Source organism: Trichosurus vulpecula, chromosome 9, assembly GCF_011100635.1.
Source record: "Trichosurus vulpecula isolate mTriVul1 chromosome 9, mTriVul1.pri, whole genome shotgun sequence".
Taxonomy (NCBI): Eukaryota; Metazoa; Chordata; class Mammalia; order Diprotodontia; family Phalangeridae; genus Trichosurus; species Trichosurus vulpecula.
Window position 1 is genome coordinate 8,289,863 of NC_050581.1, and position 17,084 is coordinate 8,306,946.

The 17,084-nt window shown below is 39.1% G+C and overlaps 1 protein-coding gene across 1 annotated transcript in view; it reads left to right on the plus strand.

The window, feature by feature from the left end:
- The first annotated feature begins 264 nt into the window (after positions 1 to 264).
- Positions 265 to 17,084, plus strand: part of TEX10 (testis expressed 10) — a 69,453-nt gene continuing 52,633 nt past the window's right edge. Inside the window, exons 1-4 of the mRNA XM_036737637.1 lie at positions 265 to 470; positions 9,186 to 9,374; positions 14,257 to 14,972; positions 15,440 to 15,683. Of these exons, the coding sequence (XP_036593532.1) occupies positions 9,195 to 9,374; positions 14,257 to 14,972; positions 15,440 to 15,683 (1,140 nt within the window). The 5' untranslated portion in view covers positions 265 to 470; positions 9,186 to 9,194. The remainder of the gene's footprint in view (positions 471 to 9,185; positions 9,375 to 14,256; positions 14,973 to 15,439; positions 15,684 to 17,084) is intronic.

Genomic DNA, 17,084 nt, shown 5'->3' on the forward strand with positions numbered 1-17,084 from the left:
AACAAACGCATGCGAAATCGCTTCAGCCCCATTCTATTCACATCGGGAGCGGGAGCGGGAGAGGGAGAGGGCTGGGAAGGGGCGGCCTCCGACTGAAGCAAATGCACATGATATAGGGAAGAGTCAGCCCTGGCTCACAGGCTCCGAGCCCCGCTGACTGGCCACAGTCCTCGGAGGCACCGCCCACTGGGGGCGGGGCTCATGGCGCCCCGTCCCTTGCCCCGGTGCGCGCCGGGGGCGTCACGTGGGAGTGCACTCTTCGTGGGGCGGGGGCAGGGGAACCGGATTTCCGGGCGGGGGCAAGCTACGCGGAGGCCGCGTGAGGAATAGGCGATTTGAAAACACGCTCTCTGCTAGGGCAGAAGAAAAGGCGGCGTTGAGTGCGGCCAGTTCCGGGGGTAGTAGTGGCGCGAGCCGACGTCCCTCCTTGCCCGGGTTGGGCCCTTCGCACCCCCACATCATAGTTCCAGGTTAGAGGCCTGCGGCCGGGGCGGGAGGATGCGGGGGACAGCCCGAGCTCGCGGCGCGTGAGTCCCGGCGAGGGGCCCCGGCCCGCCCGAGCCCATGCTCTGTCCCGCGCGCTGAGGGTGCTGGAGGCCCGAGGCCTGCGACCTGGGGACCGGCTGCCCCGGAGCAGGGCGGGAACGAGTCTGGGGCCCACCGGACCGGCCTTGGGGGCCTGCCTGCTGGGTGGGCCGGCAGGGGCGGGGCGGGGCGTCCGCCGCTCCCTAGAGCTCTGAATCGTGGTGCCAGGCGCGGTGGGGAGGGGAGAGCCTACCTGCGCCCGTAACTTGGGGGTGGGGGCCGGCCTAGCGAGGGCCTAGCCTGCGAAACTCGATCCCTCCCCCTCCTCATTCCCGCCCACTCCCTCAGCTGTGGCCTAGGCTAGGCCGAGGAGCAGAGCTGGAACCGTCTGGGTAAATTGTAGAGAGGAAGTGGTCCCACCGCCCACCCTCAAATGAATGCCTTGACCGAGAAGCCTTTGAGGTGTCTTGCGCCTGGTGATTTGACCTGGGAGGTACCAGATTGATAAATTAAGAATTTAATTAAATTTCATTTTATGTAGCCGCGATTTCCAGCCATCAGTGGCTTCGTTTGACCATCCTGCGTCTCTGACCCTCCACTCTTAATTGAGCCTTAGGTAGTTGGGAGAGGCCTGTGCAGTTCAAAGCACCTGTGCCCTAGAGTCTGGTGAGCCTCCCTGCCTTGTGCTGTGTGCTTCGCTGTGTTCCCTGGGGTTAACCCCACTTTATTGGGTCTGTATCTTGCCTGTTCGTCTGTCCCTCTGTTAAGATTGTGAGCTCCGTGAGAGCAGGGACTGTTTTTTGCCCTGTTTTAAATCCCCAGAGAAGAGCGCAGCGCCTGACATACAGTAAGTGCTTAATAAATGCTAGTTGACCGGCTGTTGTTCACATGTTGTGCTTGTGTGCTCAGTTCTGGAACCAAGACTACCATGGGGGGATGGGGGAGGTCGCTCCAGAGTTGAAAGTACGTAAGACGTACAAATTGTTTGCTTCCCAGGGCCTCGGCTGTTGTGAGGTTAGAGAAAAGGAAAAAACTAAAGATGTATAAAACACGTAGGTGAGGGATAAGCTTAGACACTGGACTTGAAGTTTTATTGTTCATGGTGAGCTCCCAGGTTAGGAACTTCCTCCACCGGGCCAGGTACGGTCCTCTTTTGAGACGTTAAGTGTGACTAGCCCAGGCCGAGGTAGATCTCGAATCCAGGTCTTTTTGGCTTTGAGGCTTGCACTCGGTTGCTTGGGCTGTGCCTGCAGGACGCTAGAAAAACATTTTCACGTTTATTTCCACCCTTTCCTTCCTCCCAAAGAAATGGTAAGTATTCGTTAATGAAGGGAGTTAGTCAAGTCACAAATAGAAATAGGTATTCCAAGGTAATTTAAAGCGAGACAGCCTTGGAACCAGTAGTATATAAGACTTGGATTGGAACCGTGGAAAGAATAAGGTCCTCATCACCTTCCCTGGCCTGCTGTAATAGCATCCTTAGTTTGTCTCCTTGCCCATGGTCTCTTCCCTGAATCTGACCCTTTTACTCCCCCATCCAGAAACTCCAGTGGCTTCCTCTTGCCTCTAGTCTCAAATACAAACTCCTCTGTTTGCTTTTTAAAGTTCTTTACCTTCTGATTTCGGCCTGCCTTTCCAGGCTCATTGCAGTTTACTCTTCCTTTGATCACTCTAAGCTCTGTCTAAACTGACTTGTTCTTCCCCTACACCAGATGACATGCAGTTCTGTGTCCTTCCTCATGTCTCCAGTGTCTCTCCTCCTCTTCTCATAAAACCCTTGCTTCCCTTCAAACCATAACTCAGCTGTCACTTCCTGTAGGAGGCCTATTCTCATGCCCCCGTTTGTTAGTTTCCTCCCCTTGGAAATTACCTTGTAGATGTTTCGTATTTGATTTTTAAAAATGATTATTTTACAATTAACAAGCATGTACTCTCTTACCTTTTTCCCTCCACAGAGAAAGAAAAAAAAGAAAGAAAACTTTGTAATAAACATAGTCAAGTAAAACAGATTCCAACATTTGATTTGATTTTTTTACATACATGTTGTAACCCCACCCCCAATACAATATAGACTTCTTTAGGGCAATGAGCTAATTTTTGTCTTTCTCCAGAGCCTATTAATGTTCGGCACTGCTTGTTGAATGTGCCATAACATCTATGGAGAGAAGAATTGGAATCCAAGATGTTGCTTCGAAGCCCTATAAGACATAACGAAGCAGTAGAAGAATAATAGCTAGCATTTATACAATGTTCTTTACAAATATTTCACTTTATCTTCACAGCTGTGGGAGTTAGGTCCTGTTATTACGTCCATTTTACAAGGGGACTGATGCAGACAGCTTAAGGGACTTGCTTAAGGTCACAAGGCAAGATTTGAACTCAGATCTTTCTGACTCCAGGTCTAGTGCTCTATCCACGGTACCATCTTAACTGCTTGAGAATTAGCAATACTTTGGAAATTTTGTACTTTATGTAGCAAAATCAGCCTAATTGAACTTGTGACTTGTGTTTTGTGCTTAAGAGTAGCTTCATTTTTCAGTTCAGTGACGGTCAGTCTTCTAGTCAGCTCTCCGTTATTTTGTGCTTGTGGAGGTGAAATATTAGTGTGATATAGTATAAAAGTGGCAGATAATCTGGCCAGGGCTCTCTAGCTGGGTGAATCCTAGAGACAGATTACGTAACAGGCAGTACAGTCTATGAAATGGGTGGTGAATAAAGCCTTTTTTGTTTAGCATTTGATATACGTTCTTTTAGTGCATTTATCGTAAGTTGGTCTGAAATAAAATTGCTTGGAAGGCAAACAAATCTTGGACAGCAGTTTTGTATGAATAATGGCTTACCCTTGATGTGTATAATGTGTGTATAGAGCCTGGCTTAAATGATACTTGTAATATCAACTGAAGTTGTAAGTTACTGAGTCTTAAAGGATATCAGAGCATTTAGAAGTGCAACCACTTTCTATTCTCCTCTTCCTCTCTGAAGGGAATATTCAGGGTAATGTTTCCATAGTTATGATGATTAAGGGATGAAAGGAGAAACAAAATTATCCATTTGTAACTTCAGAGGGGCCAGCTAGTTGGCATAGTGGATAAAGTGCCAGGCCTGGATTCAGGAAGACCTGAGTTTAAATCTGGCCTCACACACTTACTAGTTGTGTGACCCTGGACAAGTTACTTAACCCTGTTTGCCTCAATTTACTCATCTCTGTTGAAGGAATGGCAAACTATCCCAGTGTCTTTGCCAAGAAAACCCCAGCTGGGGTCACAAAGAGTTGGACATGACTAAACAACTTCAGAGGGAAAGCAGGGAAAACCAGGCTTAACCCTTAACTACGTTCCTTATCCTTTGTCTGTCATCATGTCTTTTCTGTTTCTTAACAGCGTCTTTCATAGCTATTCCTTCTCTGTTTTCATTGCTGCCATTCTGGTCCAGATCTATCTATGACTCCTAGGTTGGGACATGTTTACATACTTACACATGCACACACACACACACACACACACACACACTCAGCATTCATTTTTTGAAATTTCAAGTTCCGGATTCTCTCCCTTCCACGCCATCCCTTACCCATTGAGAAGGTAAGCATTATACCCATTATACATGTGAAGTTATGCAAAACATTTCCATATTAGCCATTTAAATGAAAAAGCAGAAAAAAGTATGCATCAGTCTACACTCAGTTTATTAGTTCTGTCTTTGAAGGTGGATACATTTTTCATCATGAGTCCTTTGGAATTATCATAATTCATTGTATTGACTAGAGTAGCTAAGTTTTTCATGGTTGATCATCGTTACAATATTATTACTGTGTACATTGTTCTCCCGGTTCTGCTTATTTCACCTTGTATCAGTTCATCTAAGTCTCCCTAGGGTTTTCTGAAACCATCTTGCTTGTTACTTCTTATAACAGTAGTATTCCATCATCATTATATACCACAACTTAATCAGCCATTTCCCTATTGATGGGATCCTCTCAATTTCCAATTCTTTGCCATCACAAAGAGAGCTGCTGTAAATATTTTTATACATATGTGTCTTTTTTCTTCCATCTCTTTGAGATACAGATTTAGTAGTGATATTGCTGAGTCAAAGAGTATGCACGGTTTTGTAATCTTTTAGGCATATTTCCAAATTGTTCTCCAGAATGGAGATTGTATCAGTTCTCAACTATAAGTGCGACTTGTAATAGCCTCCTAGGTGGTTTCCCAGATTCTGGTCTTCTCTCCAGTCATCCTTTCTTCTTTCCCAGTCTATATTTTCTTAAATACTACCTATCCCCTGTGGCTGTTGGTCTACTCGGGAGCATGCAATGACTTTTGTCTGTTGCATAAAGTCTTAAATTTAGGGCCCTCTATAATTTGACCTCATCCTACCTATCAGAACTTAATTCTCTTTTTTTGCTCTACTCCAGCTTAAATTATTTGTTCTGTTTAGATCTTTTACTTTCTTCATGTCCATGCTCATATGGGATTCTTACCTGTGGTTCTCTACTCTCTTCTTTACCTAGAGACCTAGCCTCAGTTTTCTGAAATTTTTCTGGTGGAGATGATCTTTGAGTTCCCTGAGGACATTTGTCTCCAATTTCTTTGTATTTCCTCATTCAGTTTAGCATCGTCTTAGGCCCATCGAATGTGCTTACGGAATGAATACTTGGGTATTGAATATGTACAAGACATAACTCTTAAAGCAGTGAAGTCCTCCAAATAGCCCTGATTAATTTCTCTAGTTGGAACTACTTCACTTCATGGTCTTGATAAATTTTATTTCTCTTCAGTTCAAAATTCAACAAACATTTAGGCCAGGATCTCTTAAACTTTTTCCACTCTCGACCTCTTCAGCACTTCTTAAACTGTGGGTCACATATGACTCATAGTTTAAGAAGTGCTGATTTAGGTCTCCTGCCTTTAAAGCACTGTTGTTTACAAAATTTGAATGTTCTGGTTTTTTTTTTTTTTTTTACCTCAATACCATCACTAATGCAAAAAGTGTGAAGCTGCCGTCTTCTTTCTCTAACCCTGTTGGTTTTAATTTCACTAAGTCTGGGGTTTTTTAATCCTAGGGAAGAAAAGACTTTATGATTGTTGTATTAATATACTTGACCTATCACATGGGAAAGAGATTAGATTTGCTGTATTTTGAGGACAGAATTGGGAACAATAGATGGGACTTAGAGGAAGCAGATTTAACCTCATTGTAAAGGAAGAAATCTGTGATGATCAGGAGCTGTCCAACAATGGCTTGGATCATTTCTAGGGTGAAAGAGTTGTTTTACAAGATCTTCACATGGGTGCTAAATGATTGCTGGTTTGACATATTATAGATGTTGAGCTAGAATAACCTCAGAGGCTCCCCCAACTTAGAGATGCTAAGATTCTGTTTCTATAAGGATGTACTGTGTATATTATCCTACCTGATCTGAACTCCACTGCCTTAAGTCCTGAAAGTAACATAGCATGAAGATTCTTAACATTCTACCATTAATAATAATTGATTTTTTTGGATCATAGACTTAAGCTGAGTCTCTAATGGAACACTGTGTGTACCTGTGTATGTACCTGTGTGTGTTTGTAGGTTTCAGCTCAACATGAAATGTTTTTTAGGAAGAGCATCTGAAGATGGAATGGGCTGCCTTATTAGGGATAGTGTTGTATTTAAGTAGAAGGTTAGTTATTTGACTACTCAGTTGTGGAGAGAATTCTTACGTGCAATTGGAGTAGGTCATTTGGGATTCCTAAAATGATGGTGATGCCCTGTTTGAGGGTTGGGAGAATGGGATAACCCTAAAATAATGAAGCTTTTCCTTCTATGGATTCCACTTGGCTCTGAAGCAATAACTTAAAGAGAAACTTCGAAAAGTTTTGAGTAATAGCACCATCATTAGGATAAACGCATACTCAATTCCTATTACTCTCTAGCCGTATCTTGTAAATAGAATTAAAAAAAAAACATCATGAATGAGTGGAGTATTATACTGTCAAAATATGAGTTTCAAGGTATTAGTATCAGTACATGGCGCTTAATTTTTGTTTTCTTTCATCCTAAGACTTGATATTGTTTTGTTTGTTTGAAAAAGTTAATCACCAGATTCACACACATCAGATGCTGGCAGGGTAGTTACCTACAGTGTGAGTGCCAAGCCCTCTGATGGCCCACATAACTTAGTGTAGTAAAAGCAGTATACACTGGGGTTAGCATTAGAAGACCTAGACTTGAGTCCTAGTGGAGCCCTGCTGCTCATTTTGGAAACATCATTTAAGCTCGGTGGGTCTCATTTTCTTATCTATATAATGAAAGGGTTGAGCTAGGTGATCTTTCCAACTTTTTATCTCCACTACGACGTGATATCCAAGTAATAGCACCAATGCATTGCTGGGAATGGTGAGCCAAAGGAAAGACAAGTTTCAGAGAGGACCTTACAAGCCCTTTTAGGATTTGCCATTACCCCAAAAAGGTATTAGTAGCATGTTAAAGCATCTTCTTTACAGCCTCCTGAAGCACTCCGATCTGATCCATTGCACAGAATCAGTGGTATGAGTATTGGGACTACAGTTGCACGTAACTATTCTATTCAAAAGGTTGTATCCTAAGACATGATATCCTGTACTAAGTATTAATGGAGTTCTGGCTTTATAACCTTCCCACACTGCCCCCCCCCTCCCTGTTTTGTTTTACATTATCCCAGAATTAAGAGCTATTTGCTTTTTGATTATCTTAGAAGCCCCTAGGTGATTCAGTGGATAGAGCACCTGCCCTGGAGCGTGGAGGACCTGAGTTCAAATGTGTCCTCAGACACTTACTAGCTGTGTGACCCTGGGCAAGTCACTTAATCCTGTTTGCCACAATTTCTCATCTATAAAATGAGCTGGAGAAGGAATTGGTGAATCACTCCAGTATCTGCCAAGAAAACCCCAAATGGGATCATGAAGAGTTGGACGTGACTGAAAAGACTGAACAACAACACAAGCCCCTGACCTATTAACAACCTCTGATTTTGAAGGAAAGATTTGGGGCCAGTGTACTTTAATTCTTTATACATCTTGTTTCTGTGATGTGCAGTTTACCCCTTATCACTACTGTGTACAGTGAACGTTGGCCTTGGCTAGTATTTCCCCGTTAATGGTACTTTGTTTTTTTCCAATTACACGTAAAGATGGTTTTCAGCATTTGTTTTTGTAAGCTTTTGAGTTGTGCATTTTTTCTCCTTCCCTCCCCCCACCCAAGACAGCAAGCAATGTACATAGACTGACTCCACATTGGTCATATTGTGAAAGGAGATCTGCATTCAGGCTCTGTGGTTCTTTCTCTGGGTGTGATTAGCATTTTTTGATCGTGCGTCTTTTTGGAATTGTGTTGCTGAGAAGAGCTAAGTCCGTCGTAGTTAATCATTGCGCAGTGTGGACATTGCTGTGCACAGTGTTCTCCTGGTTCTGCTCACTTCACTCAGCATCAGTTCATGTAAGCCCTTCCAGGGTTTTCTGAAATCCACACACTCATCGTTTCTTATAACATAATAGCATTCCATGACATTGATATACCACTGCTTGTTCAGCCATTCCCCAATTGATGGGCATCTCTTCAATTTCAGTTCTTTGCCATCACAAAAAGAGCTGCTATAAATACTTTTATACATGTGGGTCCTTTCCCCTATGACCACCTAGTAGTGGTATTGCTGGATCAAACGGCATTGGCTATTCATTGTTTTTTCTTAAAATCTAGAGCTATTGTATTTCTGTTGAGAAAATTCATTATGTTACATTTTTCAGTTGGATGATATAAATCACTATTTTTAATCAGTGTCAGCTGTTAAATCTACCAATCTACCCAGTTTGACATAATGTAGAAACCCCCAGCTTGAGGCTGTTAATTTACAAGATGTTAATTTACAAGAATTTGTTTGTAGAGCAACTTCTATTTAAAGTTGGCTAAGTATGTTTGTTGTGAAATCCAAAAAGACACAAAAGGAGAGAAGGGAACTGGCTTCAAGTTTGATTTTACTCCAAAACCCAGTCCTTCCCTGGGAAATCATCAGGTTTGAAATATAAAAAAAAATTTTTTTAACCAGAGGCAGGGATCATTTTCCCGAGGTTCCTGGGACCCTAGTAATAGGTGGCCAATTGATATTTACAAAAGGAGGTTTATAAACTTAATGCACATGCATGAATTAGAAATAGTTTTTATATTTATAGTTGTGTTTGTGTCATTATCCCGTTACTTATGGTTGTGAGCTTCATAAGGGGAAAAACCTATTTTAATTAATAACTGCCTCAGTACCCTGCATGTAGTAATTGCTTAGTAAATGTTGACTTTGAATAATTGGAGTTGGTGTTTGAGTTACACTGTACAACTCTGTAAGCTGGTTATATTTGTGGGTGGATGAAAAGGGAAGATTCATGGATTTAGGGGCATTTCTGGCCCCCTTTCTCCTCTCATACTGTGGGCTCCCAACCTCCACCTTCTATTTTCTGACCACAGAGACCATTTTGTGGATTTTGAAGAGAATTTTTCACCCAGTGTTTTGTTAATGTGGCATTCTTACATTTGCATTTGTCTTGTCCTCAGGCTGTTAAATGTTAAAATAGTAATATAAGCATCTGAACCATGCAATTTTTTGGATTCATTATTCTTACTCTGCTTTTGAAATATCCTTCTAATTTTAGGATTCAAGAATGACTAAAAAAAGGAAACACCAAGATGACTTTCAAAAGGTGAAACTGAAAGTTGGAAGAAAGAAGCCTAAAGTAGAAAATGCCACAGATACAAACTTTAAAACAAAAACAATATGCCTTCCTGCGCAACTCAAAGAGGATGAAACACTCCCAACTAATAACAGAAAACTTAACATAAAGGTACACCATGGTATTTTGGAAGTTAAAAGATTTTACTATTAAATTATCCAAACAGTTTTTTAAAAATGAAACGTGTTTTTGTTAATTCTAGTATGACTAAAAGGGCCATCACAAAATAGTTGGTTGCTAGGCCAAATTAAAGCCTCTGTTTTCTGGTCCTGTCTCCTTTCTTTTGCACCCTGCTGCCTTTTCTCTACCTCATCCATGATCCTGTTTCCGATAACTTTTAGTCCAGTGGTCTCTCAAACCTCTAAACTCATAGCACTTAATGTCCATACTATTCATTTGACAATAAACCCTATGTTACCTTATGTCATCTGTAGTATTCCTGTCTTGTATTGTCTCTGTATTTATTTTGTAAGCTTCTTGCAGGAAGGGAGCCTGCTTCATGTTCTGTTGTGGCTCCTAGAATGCCGTAATAAATCTAGTTAGGTAGGATGGTGTCAGATTATGGAATGTCTTGATTGCAAGATCATAGGAGTTTGAATTTTACTGAAGAATCAATAAGGGAGCCCTTGAAGAGTTTTGAGCTGAGGAGAAAGTGAACATTACTGTCTATATTCAAGAGAGATTTGCTGGTAGCATTTTTGGAAAGGGGACAGAAGTAGAGATGAATTTCAAGTGAAAAGACCTATTAGTAAGTAACTTAACAGTCCAGTAGGTAATGAGGTGGGTGATGAAAACAGGAATAGTGTAATTGGTAGAAATGCGGAAATAGTAGAAAGGATGTTGGACTTTGAGTCAACGACCTGCGTTTGAATCCTTCCTCAGACTCTTCTTAGATATTTGATCATGATCACATCACTTCTTGCCATTTTAGTTTCCTCATGTGTAAAATTGCTTTGTACCGTCTGTCTGACAGCATTTATTGTGAGGAGAACATTTTGCAAACCTTAAAAATATATATGCGTGTATGTGTGTGTATATGTGTGTGTATGTGTATGTGTGTGTATGTGTGTGTGTGTATATATATGTGTATGTGTGCGTATATATGTGTGCGTATGCATATATATGTGTATATGTGTGTGCGTATGCATATATATATGTGTGGATATATATGCGTATGTGTGCGTATGTATATATGTGCATGTGTGCGCATGTATATATGTGTACATGTGTGTGCATGTATATATGTGTGTGTATATATATGTGCATGTGTATATGTGTATATGTGTGTATGGGTGTGTGCGTATATATGTGCATACATGTGTGTATGTATACATGTATGTGTATGCATATATGTATGTGTGCACATGTGTGCATACATGCACATGTGTGCATGCATGTGCATACATGTGTATGCACATATGTGTGCACTGCATATATGTGTGTGCACATGTGTGCGCATGTATGTGCATGCGCATATGTGTATGTGTGTATGCGTATATGTGTGTGTATATGTGTGTATGCGTATATATGTGTATGCGTATGTATGTGTATGCGTATATATGTGTGTGTATGTGTATATATGTGTATGCGTATACGTGTGTGTATATGTATGTGCATATGTGTGTGTATGTGTGCGTATGTATGTGTGTGTATGTATGTACGTATAGATGTGTGCATGTATATATACGTGTGTATGTATATATGTGTATATATATGTGCGTACGTATATATGTGTGTATGTGTATGTACATATGTGTATATGTGTGTGTACGTATATATGTATATGCGTGTATGTATTTATGTGTATTTGTGTATGTATGTGTATATGTGTATGTATCTATGTGTGTATGTATATATACGCGTGCATGTATATATGTGTATATGCGTGTGCATATATATGTGTGTATGTGTATATACGTATATATGTGTATGTGTGTGTATGTACGTACACACACATATATACACATGAGTACACACACACACACACACACACAGAGTAACTTAATGAATTTGAGAAGTCGGGGAAAGCAGGAGTTACTAATGACCGTAACTCATGAGAATATGGGGAACCAAGGGAATGCTAGTGCCCTAATCAGAAATAGTGAAGTCAGAAGGGAGAACAGTCTTAAGGGGCAGACTCCTCAGCCTGGATTTGAGGTGCTCATAGGACATCCAAGTAGAGAGGCCCCTGTGGTCACCTGGAGATGCAGGACTAAGTCTTAGGAGAGAATTCAAAAATACAGATCTGGGATATTTGCAGCTGAATGAGGTTGCTGTGGAAGGAGATCACAGAGAAAGAGAAGAAAACAAAGCAGACACAGGTTTTTTGTGGAAATTCATATTAAGAGAGCAAGAAGATAGGCTAGGGAAGAATTTAAACATGTGGAACTAAGAATTTTCTATCTGGGGCCAAGAGAGGAGAGAGTATCTGATACAGTGAGAATAGTTGACTGTGCACAGAAAGGAATGAGGATAAAGATTGAACAAAAAAGGCATTTGATTTGATGTTTAGGAGGTCATTGGAGAGGGAAATTTCAATAGAGCAGCATGGTCATGGTCAGGAGCTATATTACAAGGAGTTCGAGGAGAAGTAGTTAGCAGGGTAGATATGTGCAGTACTGAACTGAACAGTACATTAATGGAATGTGTTGAAATTCTACTCAATTTATATTATTATAAAGAGATTATTTTTTATTTATGTTTGTATTATTTTTCCTTTGAATTCTACTACTAAATGAGATAATTACACTTACTCCTGAATCAGAGTCCTAAAAGATTTAGAATAAAATCTTTTTGTTTCTCTGGAATTTCCCTTATTCCTCATGTTAAAGTATTTCAGTAAATGTACCTTTAATGTTACTGTAGCTCTATACTAAAAGTGTTTTTCCTCCCAAGCCTGGAAACTTCATAAATGAAATGTGTGGCCCCTCCTACATTCCCGGAAGCCTCACCCCACTATACCAAACAAGGACAGACAATTCTCCCTAAACATCTAAACCACTTTTCACCATTCCTTGACTTATTTTTAAAGTCTGTGAACTTAATCCCTTAGCATTTCTTAGCATGAGTCAGGAATTAGTGTACTGGAAGTGGTGTACATGTTAAGGGAGCTCTTTGCAAGGTATACTGGTAGAGAACAGGTCCAGGATTGGTGCTTTGGCAAGACTGTATTTGGCTTACTTCTTGACCTTCTGTGTACATTTTAGTGATTTTTGTCATTATTTAAGAGTTAAGTATATAGCAAAATATTTTAAAACGAAAAACTACAACAAAATACAACATTTCTAAGGTGTGAGGCAATGGAAGTTTTGTTTTTTCTCTTCTTGAGATGGCTAGAATGGCGAGGAATTAGCAGATCAGTTTAGCTACAGCAAAAAAAAAGAAAATAAGTCAAAAGTTTGAAGCATAGTTCATTTTGATATCTTTTGCCCTTAAAATTTAAACAGTTAAAAAAATTACATATTGTTTTCTTATACAATTGTTAAATTTGTAAGAGATATTTTTGTATTGTATTATAAATATTTTTATATATGTGCATGGAAAGCACATTTATGTATAGAAACCAGACAAATAAGTGGACAAGATTTATCTCAATACAGATCTAAGCCGTAAGTCATTACTTAGGTAACATTTTAAAAATCCGGAAACTAAAACAACTTAAAATAACTTTGAAGACAACTTAAAATATTGCTCTCTTGAATTAAAATTCATTAATTAAGTTCTTGACATTGCAGGCTTTAAAGAATTTTGAGCCCTAAATAATTGTGGATTGGTCCTATGTGTGCTCATTTGTAAATATGGGCCCTTATGTGTAGTGAGGCTCATACATGTGTATATGTGTATATATTTCTCAAGTTCAAAAGACTTGCAGAAGCATTTATATTTTTTCTTTAATGTACTCTTAATTTTTGAGAGTTTAGGAAGAAGTAAGCTTAAGTTTGTTTTTTTAGTGCAAAAATGCAATGAACTTCATGGAATATCCAAGTTTTGATAATGGAATTCTCTTAAACTTAAATCTTCCATTCTGCAAAATCTAAATGTGAAATAGCCTGTCAAATAAATTAGGATATCACGAAGTTTTTTGAACCCAGTAGAAAAAAGGAGGGAGATAATTAATAATTTGTTTTCCTTTTGCATTTCTTTTAGCTTCTTTTTTGTTGAAAGTGTGGTTTGGGCATCTTGGGTGGCTTTACGTTGATGTCTGAGGATGATTTGGGGGAAGTGAAGAAGCACTGGTACTTAATCATTGTATGAAAGTATTCAAGTACAGTTTGGTTCTCAATCTTTTTGTCTTCGTTTTGTATCATTCATTAGAATCACTGCTATTGAAAGAGTAGAAGTAGGTTATCAATTTTAAACAATTCAGTAATCAAGTAAAAAGTATCATTTCATGGACTATCTGGTGATCTGTATGTCACTGTATCTGGTGATATAGAGGATTTTAATATTTGTATTATGAGATTTTATTTGCATCTGCTTCCTAAGCATATTAATAAGTTTGTTAATGGGAGATGTTAGAATTCTTTTAGTAAAAAAAAAAAAAAGGATCCTGGCTACTCTCTATTAATCCTCATCAAAGACTCGCTTCTTAGCAGTGGAGGCTGAATATATCAGTGAGGCTTATAAATTCCTTCAGGTCTTGGCATATGGATCCATTAGATACGGGTGATGGACTTCAGGGACAAAAAGAAAACAACCCCTATGCTGCTAGCAATTCCATATGTATCAACTGAAAGGAACATGCCCATGACTGGCAGCATATTCAGGTTTAGGAAAATGGGGGTTCACAGCCAGATTGAGTACTCCCAAGTCTTTTAAGTACTAAAGTATTATAATTTTAAGTTGTCTACTAATCCATTTAAATCCATTGTGGAACTGAACTAAGCTACATTTTGGAGAGCTGAGGAAATTGTAGCCATGAAGTTAATATTTTCACAAATATTCATATAGATGTACATAATACACACACATATAACTGTATTTATATTTATAGGACCTCCTGTCACAGATGCACCACTACAATGCTGGAGTTAAGCAAAGTGCTCTTCTTGGGCTCAAAGACCTTTTGTCTCAATACCCGTTCACAATTGAGGCACACCTTTCAAACATATTAAGTGAAGTAACTGCAGTGTTTACAGACAAAGATCCTAATGTAAGAGCAGCAGCAGTCTGCCTTCTTCAGTTCTTGGCTCCAAAAATACGACCTGAACAAATAACTCCATTTTTTCCTTTAGTAAGTGCCCATCTCTCTAGTGCCATGACTCATATTACTGAAGGAATTCAGGAAGACTCTCTGAAAGTCTTGGATATTCTGCTGGAAGAGTACCCAGCTCTTGTTACTGGCCGCAGCAGTGTATTGCTAAAGAATTTTGTAGAACTTATTTCTCATCAGCAGCTTTCTAAAGGACTGAAAAATAGAGACAGATCCCAATCCTGGATATTATCTGTTAATCCTAATCGGAGACTCACTTCTCAGCAATGGAGGCTAAATGTATTAGTGAGGCTCAGTAAATTCCTTCAGGCTTTGACTTATGGATCCACTAGTTTGGGAGAATCTGGTGATCGACTTCAGGAACAAAAAGACAACCCCTATGCTACTAGGAATTCCATTTTTGTCAACTGGAAGGAACATGCCAATGACCAGCAGCACATCCAGGTTTACGAAAATGGGGGTTCACAGCCAAATATCCATTCACATTTCAGGCTACGGTAAGAGAGATTTCAGTTACGTCCACACTAAGTTATCTTACCTTGACCTATAGTTATTGATCATTTGATGGCTGATAGAAGTTATACCTTCTGTAATTAATCATAATTTGATTTTGTGGAAGGAGTGACTAAAAGTATATTAGAGTAGTTTTATTGTCAGGGAAATTGAAATGATACATTCTCAGCTTTATAGAGTTTAATTTTCTTTTGATACTTGCTAAGAGTTACAAATGTACAAGAGAGAAAAAGTTCTAATTATGAAATAATTTTAAAATTACTCAATGGGCTCTATCTATTATTAAGTTGTAGTCCTTTGTTACCAGTATTTTGTATGACACTAGATGTAGACATCTAGCATTATCGCTTCATGTTATTTAATTGCTACTTACTATTTTTAAGCTTCTTTAAATCATCTAAGGAATTGAATTTAAAGTAGTTTTATTGTCTTTATTTTTTTTCTGCTTTAGGTACCTGGTTGGAGGAGTAGGTGGTATGGATGAGAGCTTGTCAACAGCTGAAAATTTGAAAGGATTCATTGAAATAATAATTCCATTACTGATCGAATGCTGGATTGAAGCTACACCTTCCCAACTTGCTACTTCTCTTATAAATCCTTTAGGATCAGAATCTCATCAGCTTATGGAGCAAGTACTTAGTGTCATTTCCCTACTGTGGAAACTCTCTAAGCAACATGATGATACCCATAAAATGGTAAGAAAAAAGGAAGGAAATTACACAGTTACCTGTTGGCACTCTCATTATGGATATGAAGAAGTGAAGAGAATTTTATTGTAAAAATTATTGTATACTATTATTAACTTTACTCGAGACAATGCCATTTTTTTAACTTCTACAAAAACTTGATGAGGGATTACTTTGAAATGAAACATTCTCAGCCTTATAGAATTTAATTTTCTTTTGATACTTGCTAAGAGTTAAAAATGTACAAGAGAGAAAAAGTTCTAATCATGAAATCTGCCAAAGTTAACTAAAACAAAAGATTTGGTTTCCTTTTTAGTTTTCTCGTGTCATTTGAAGTACTTGTTATTGTATATTGGACAATACTTGCTGGTTCACATATGACAGCTGGTTCATGAATATTTCACATAGGAACAAAGAAGCTGCTTATTAAGGATAAGATTCTCTTTTAGGCTTTTGAGGTAGAGCTGCTGGATATTAGGCATAGTCTCAGGATATGGATAGGGTTTCAGGACTTCAGAGACATTCCTCAGGTGTCATGAGGTTACTTTAAATTTACTTCTTCAAAAATATTTTGTATTAAAGAGTACAAACTTTCATAAAACAGCTTTTGATATTCTTTGTAAAATAGGTAAGTGTGTAATTATTGATAAAGAGTGTAGCTAAGAGCAGTACTATGTTACTTTGGTTTTAAAAATTTGTGTGGTTTTATTTTTGGAAAAAAATTTGTTTGGAACTCAGTCATCAAAAAGAGCATTTCCATACACAGAACAACACACAAAGAGGTTCTCTATGAAACTGTAAATCTCCATTTCATACTACTTGCTTAAAAACACACATACACAGACACACACACAAAATTCTATATGTTACTTTCAAAACTTTCCTACTAGTCTGTTACTTCTGGAGAGGAGTACTATAATCTCTTTGATATGCATAATCATATATCAGTAGCAACTTCTAGCAAGAAAGCTGATGGGAGGTGTGGTGTTTCACTTAGAATTAAATGGAAGACAGTTTCCTGATTGAAGATTACTTAGTCATGGAAGCTTTTCTGGTGGTATGGTTGTAGAAATGTGTAGTGTTTGTCTCTGCTTCTGTTGAATGTTGCTGGGGGAGAGAAGCAATAAGAGCAGAGTTGTAAACTGTCAGAGGGCAGATAAAGGACAGTGATTTTTAAAGCTGAAGCACCTGTAACTGGCAGCAGAGAAGGCAGGTAAGACTTTGATCCTGGACTTAAAGCCCAGGAGCTTCGCATATGCCCTGGGAAAGGCTTTTTATAACAAAACAAAATGTGGGGTGAGTTCAGACATGTTCTAGTCAGGCTTATGGATTATACTCTTGCTAGATTAAGTTACAGTTGACAGTACTTATGCATGAGTACAAAAGGTTCAAAGTGTACTTTTTTTTTTC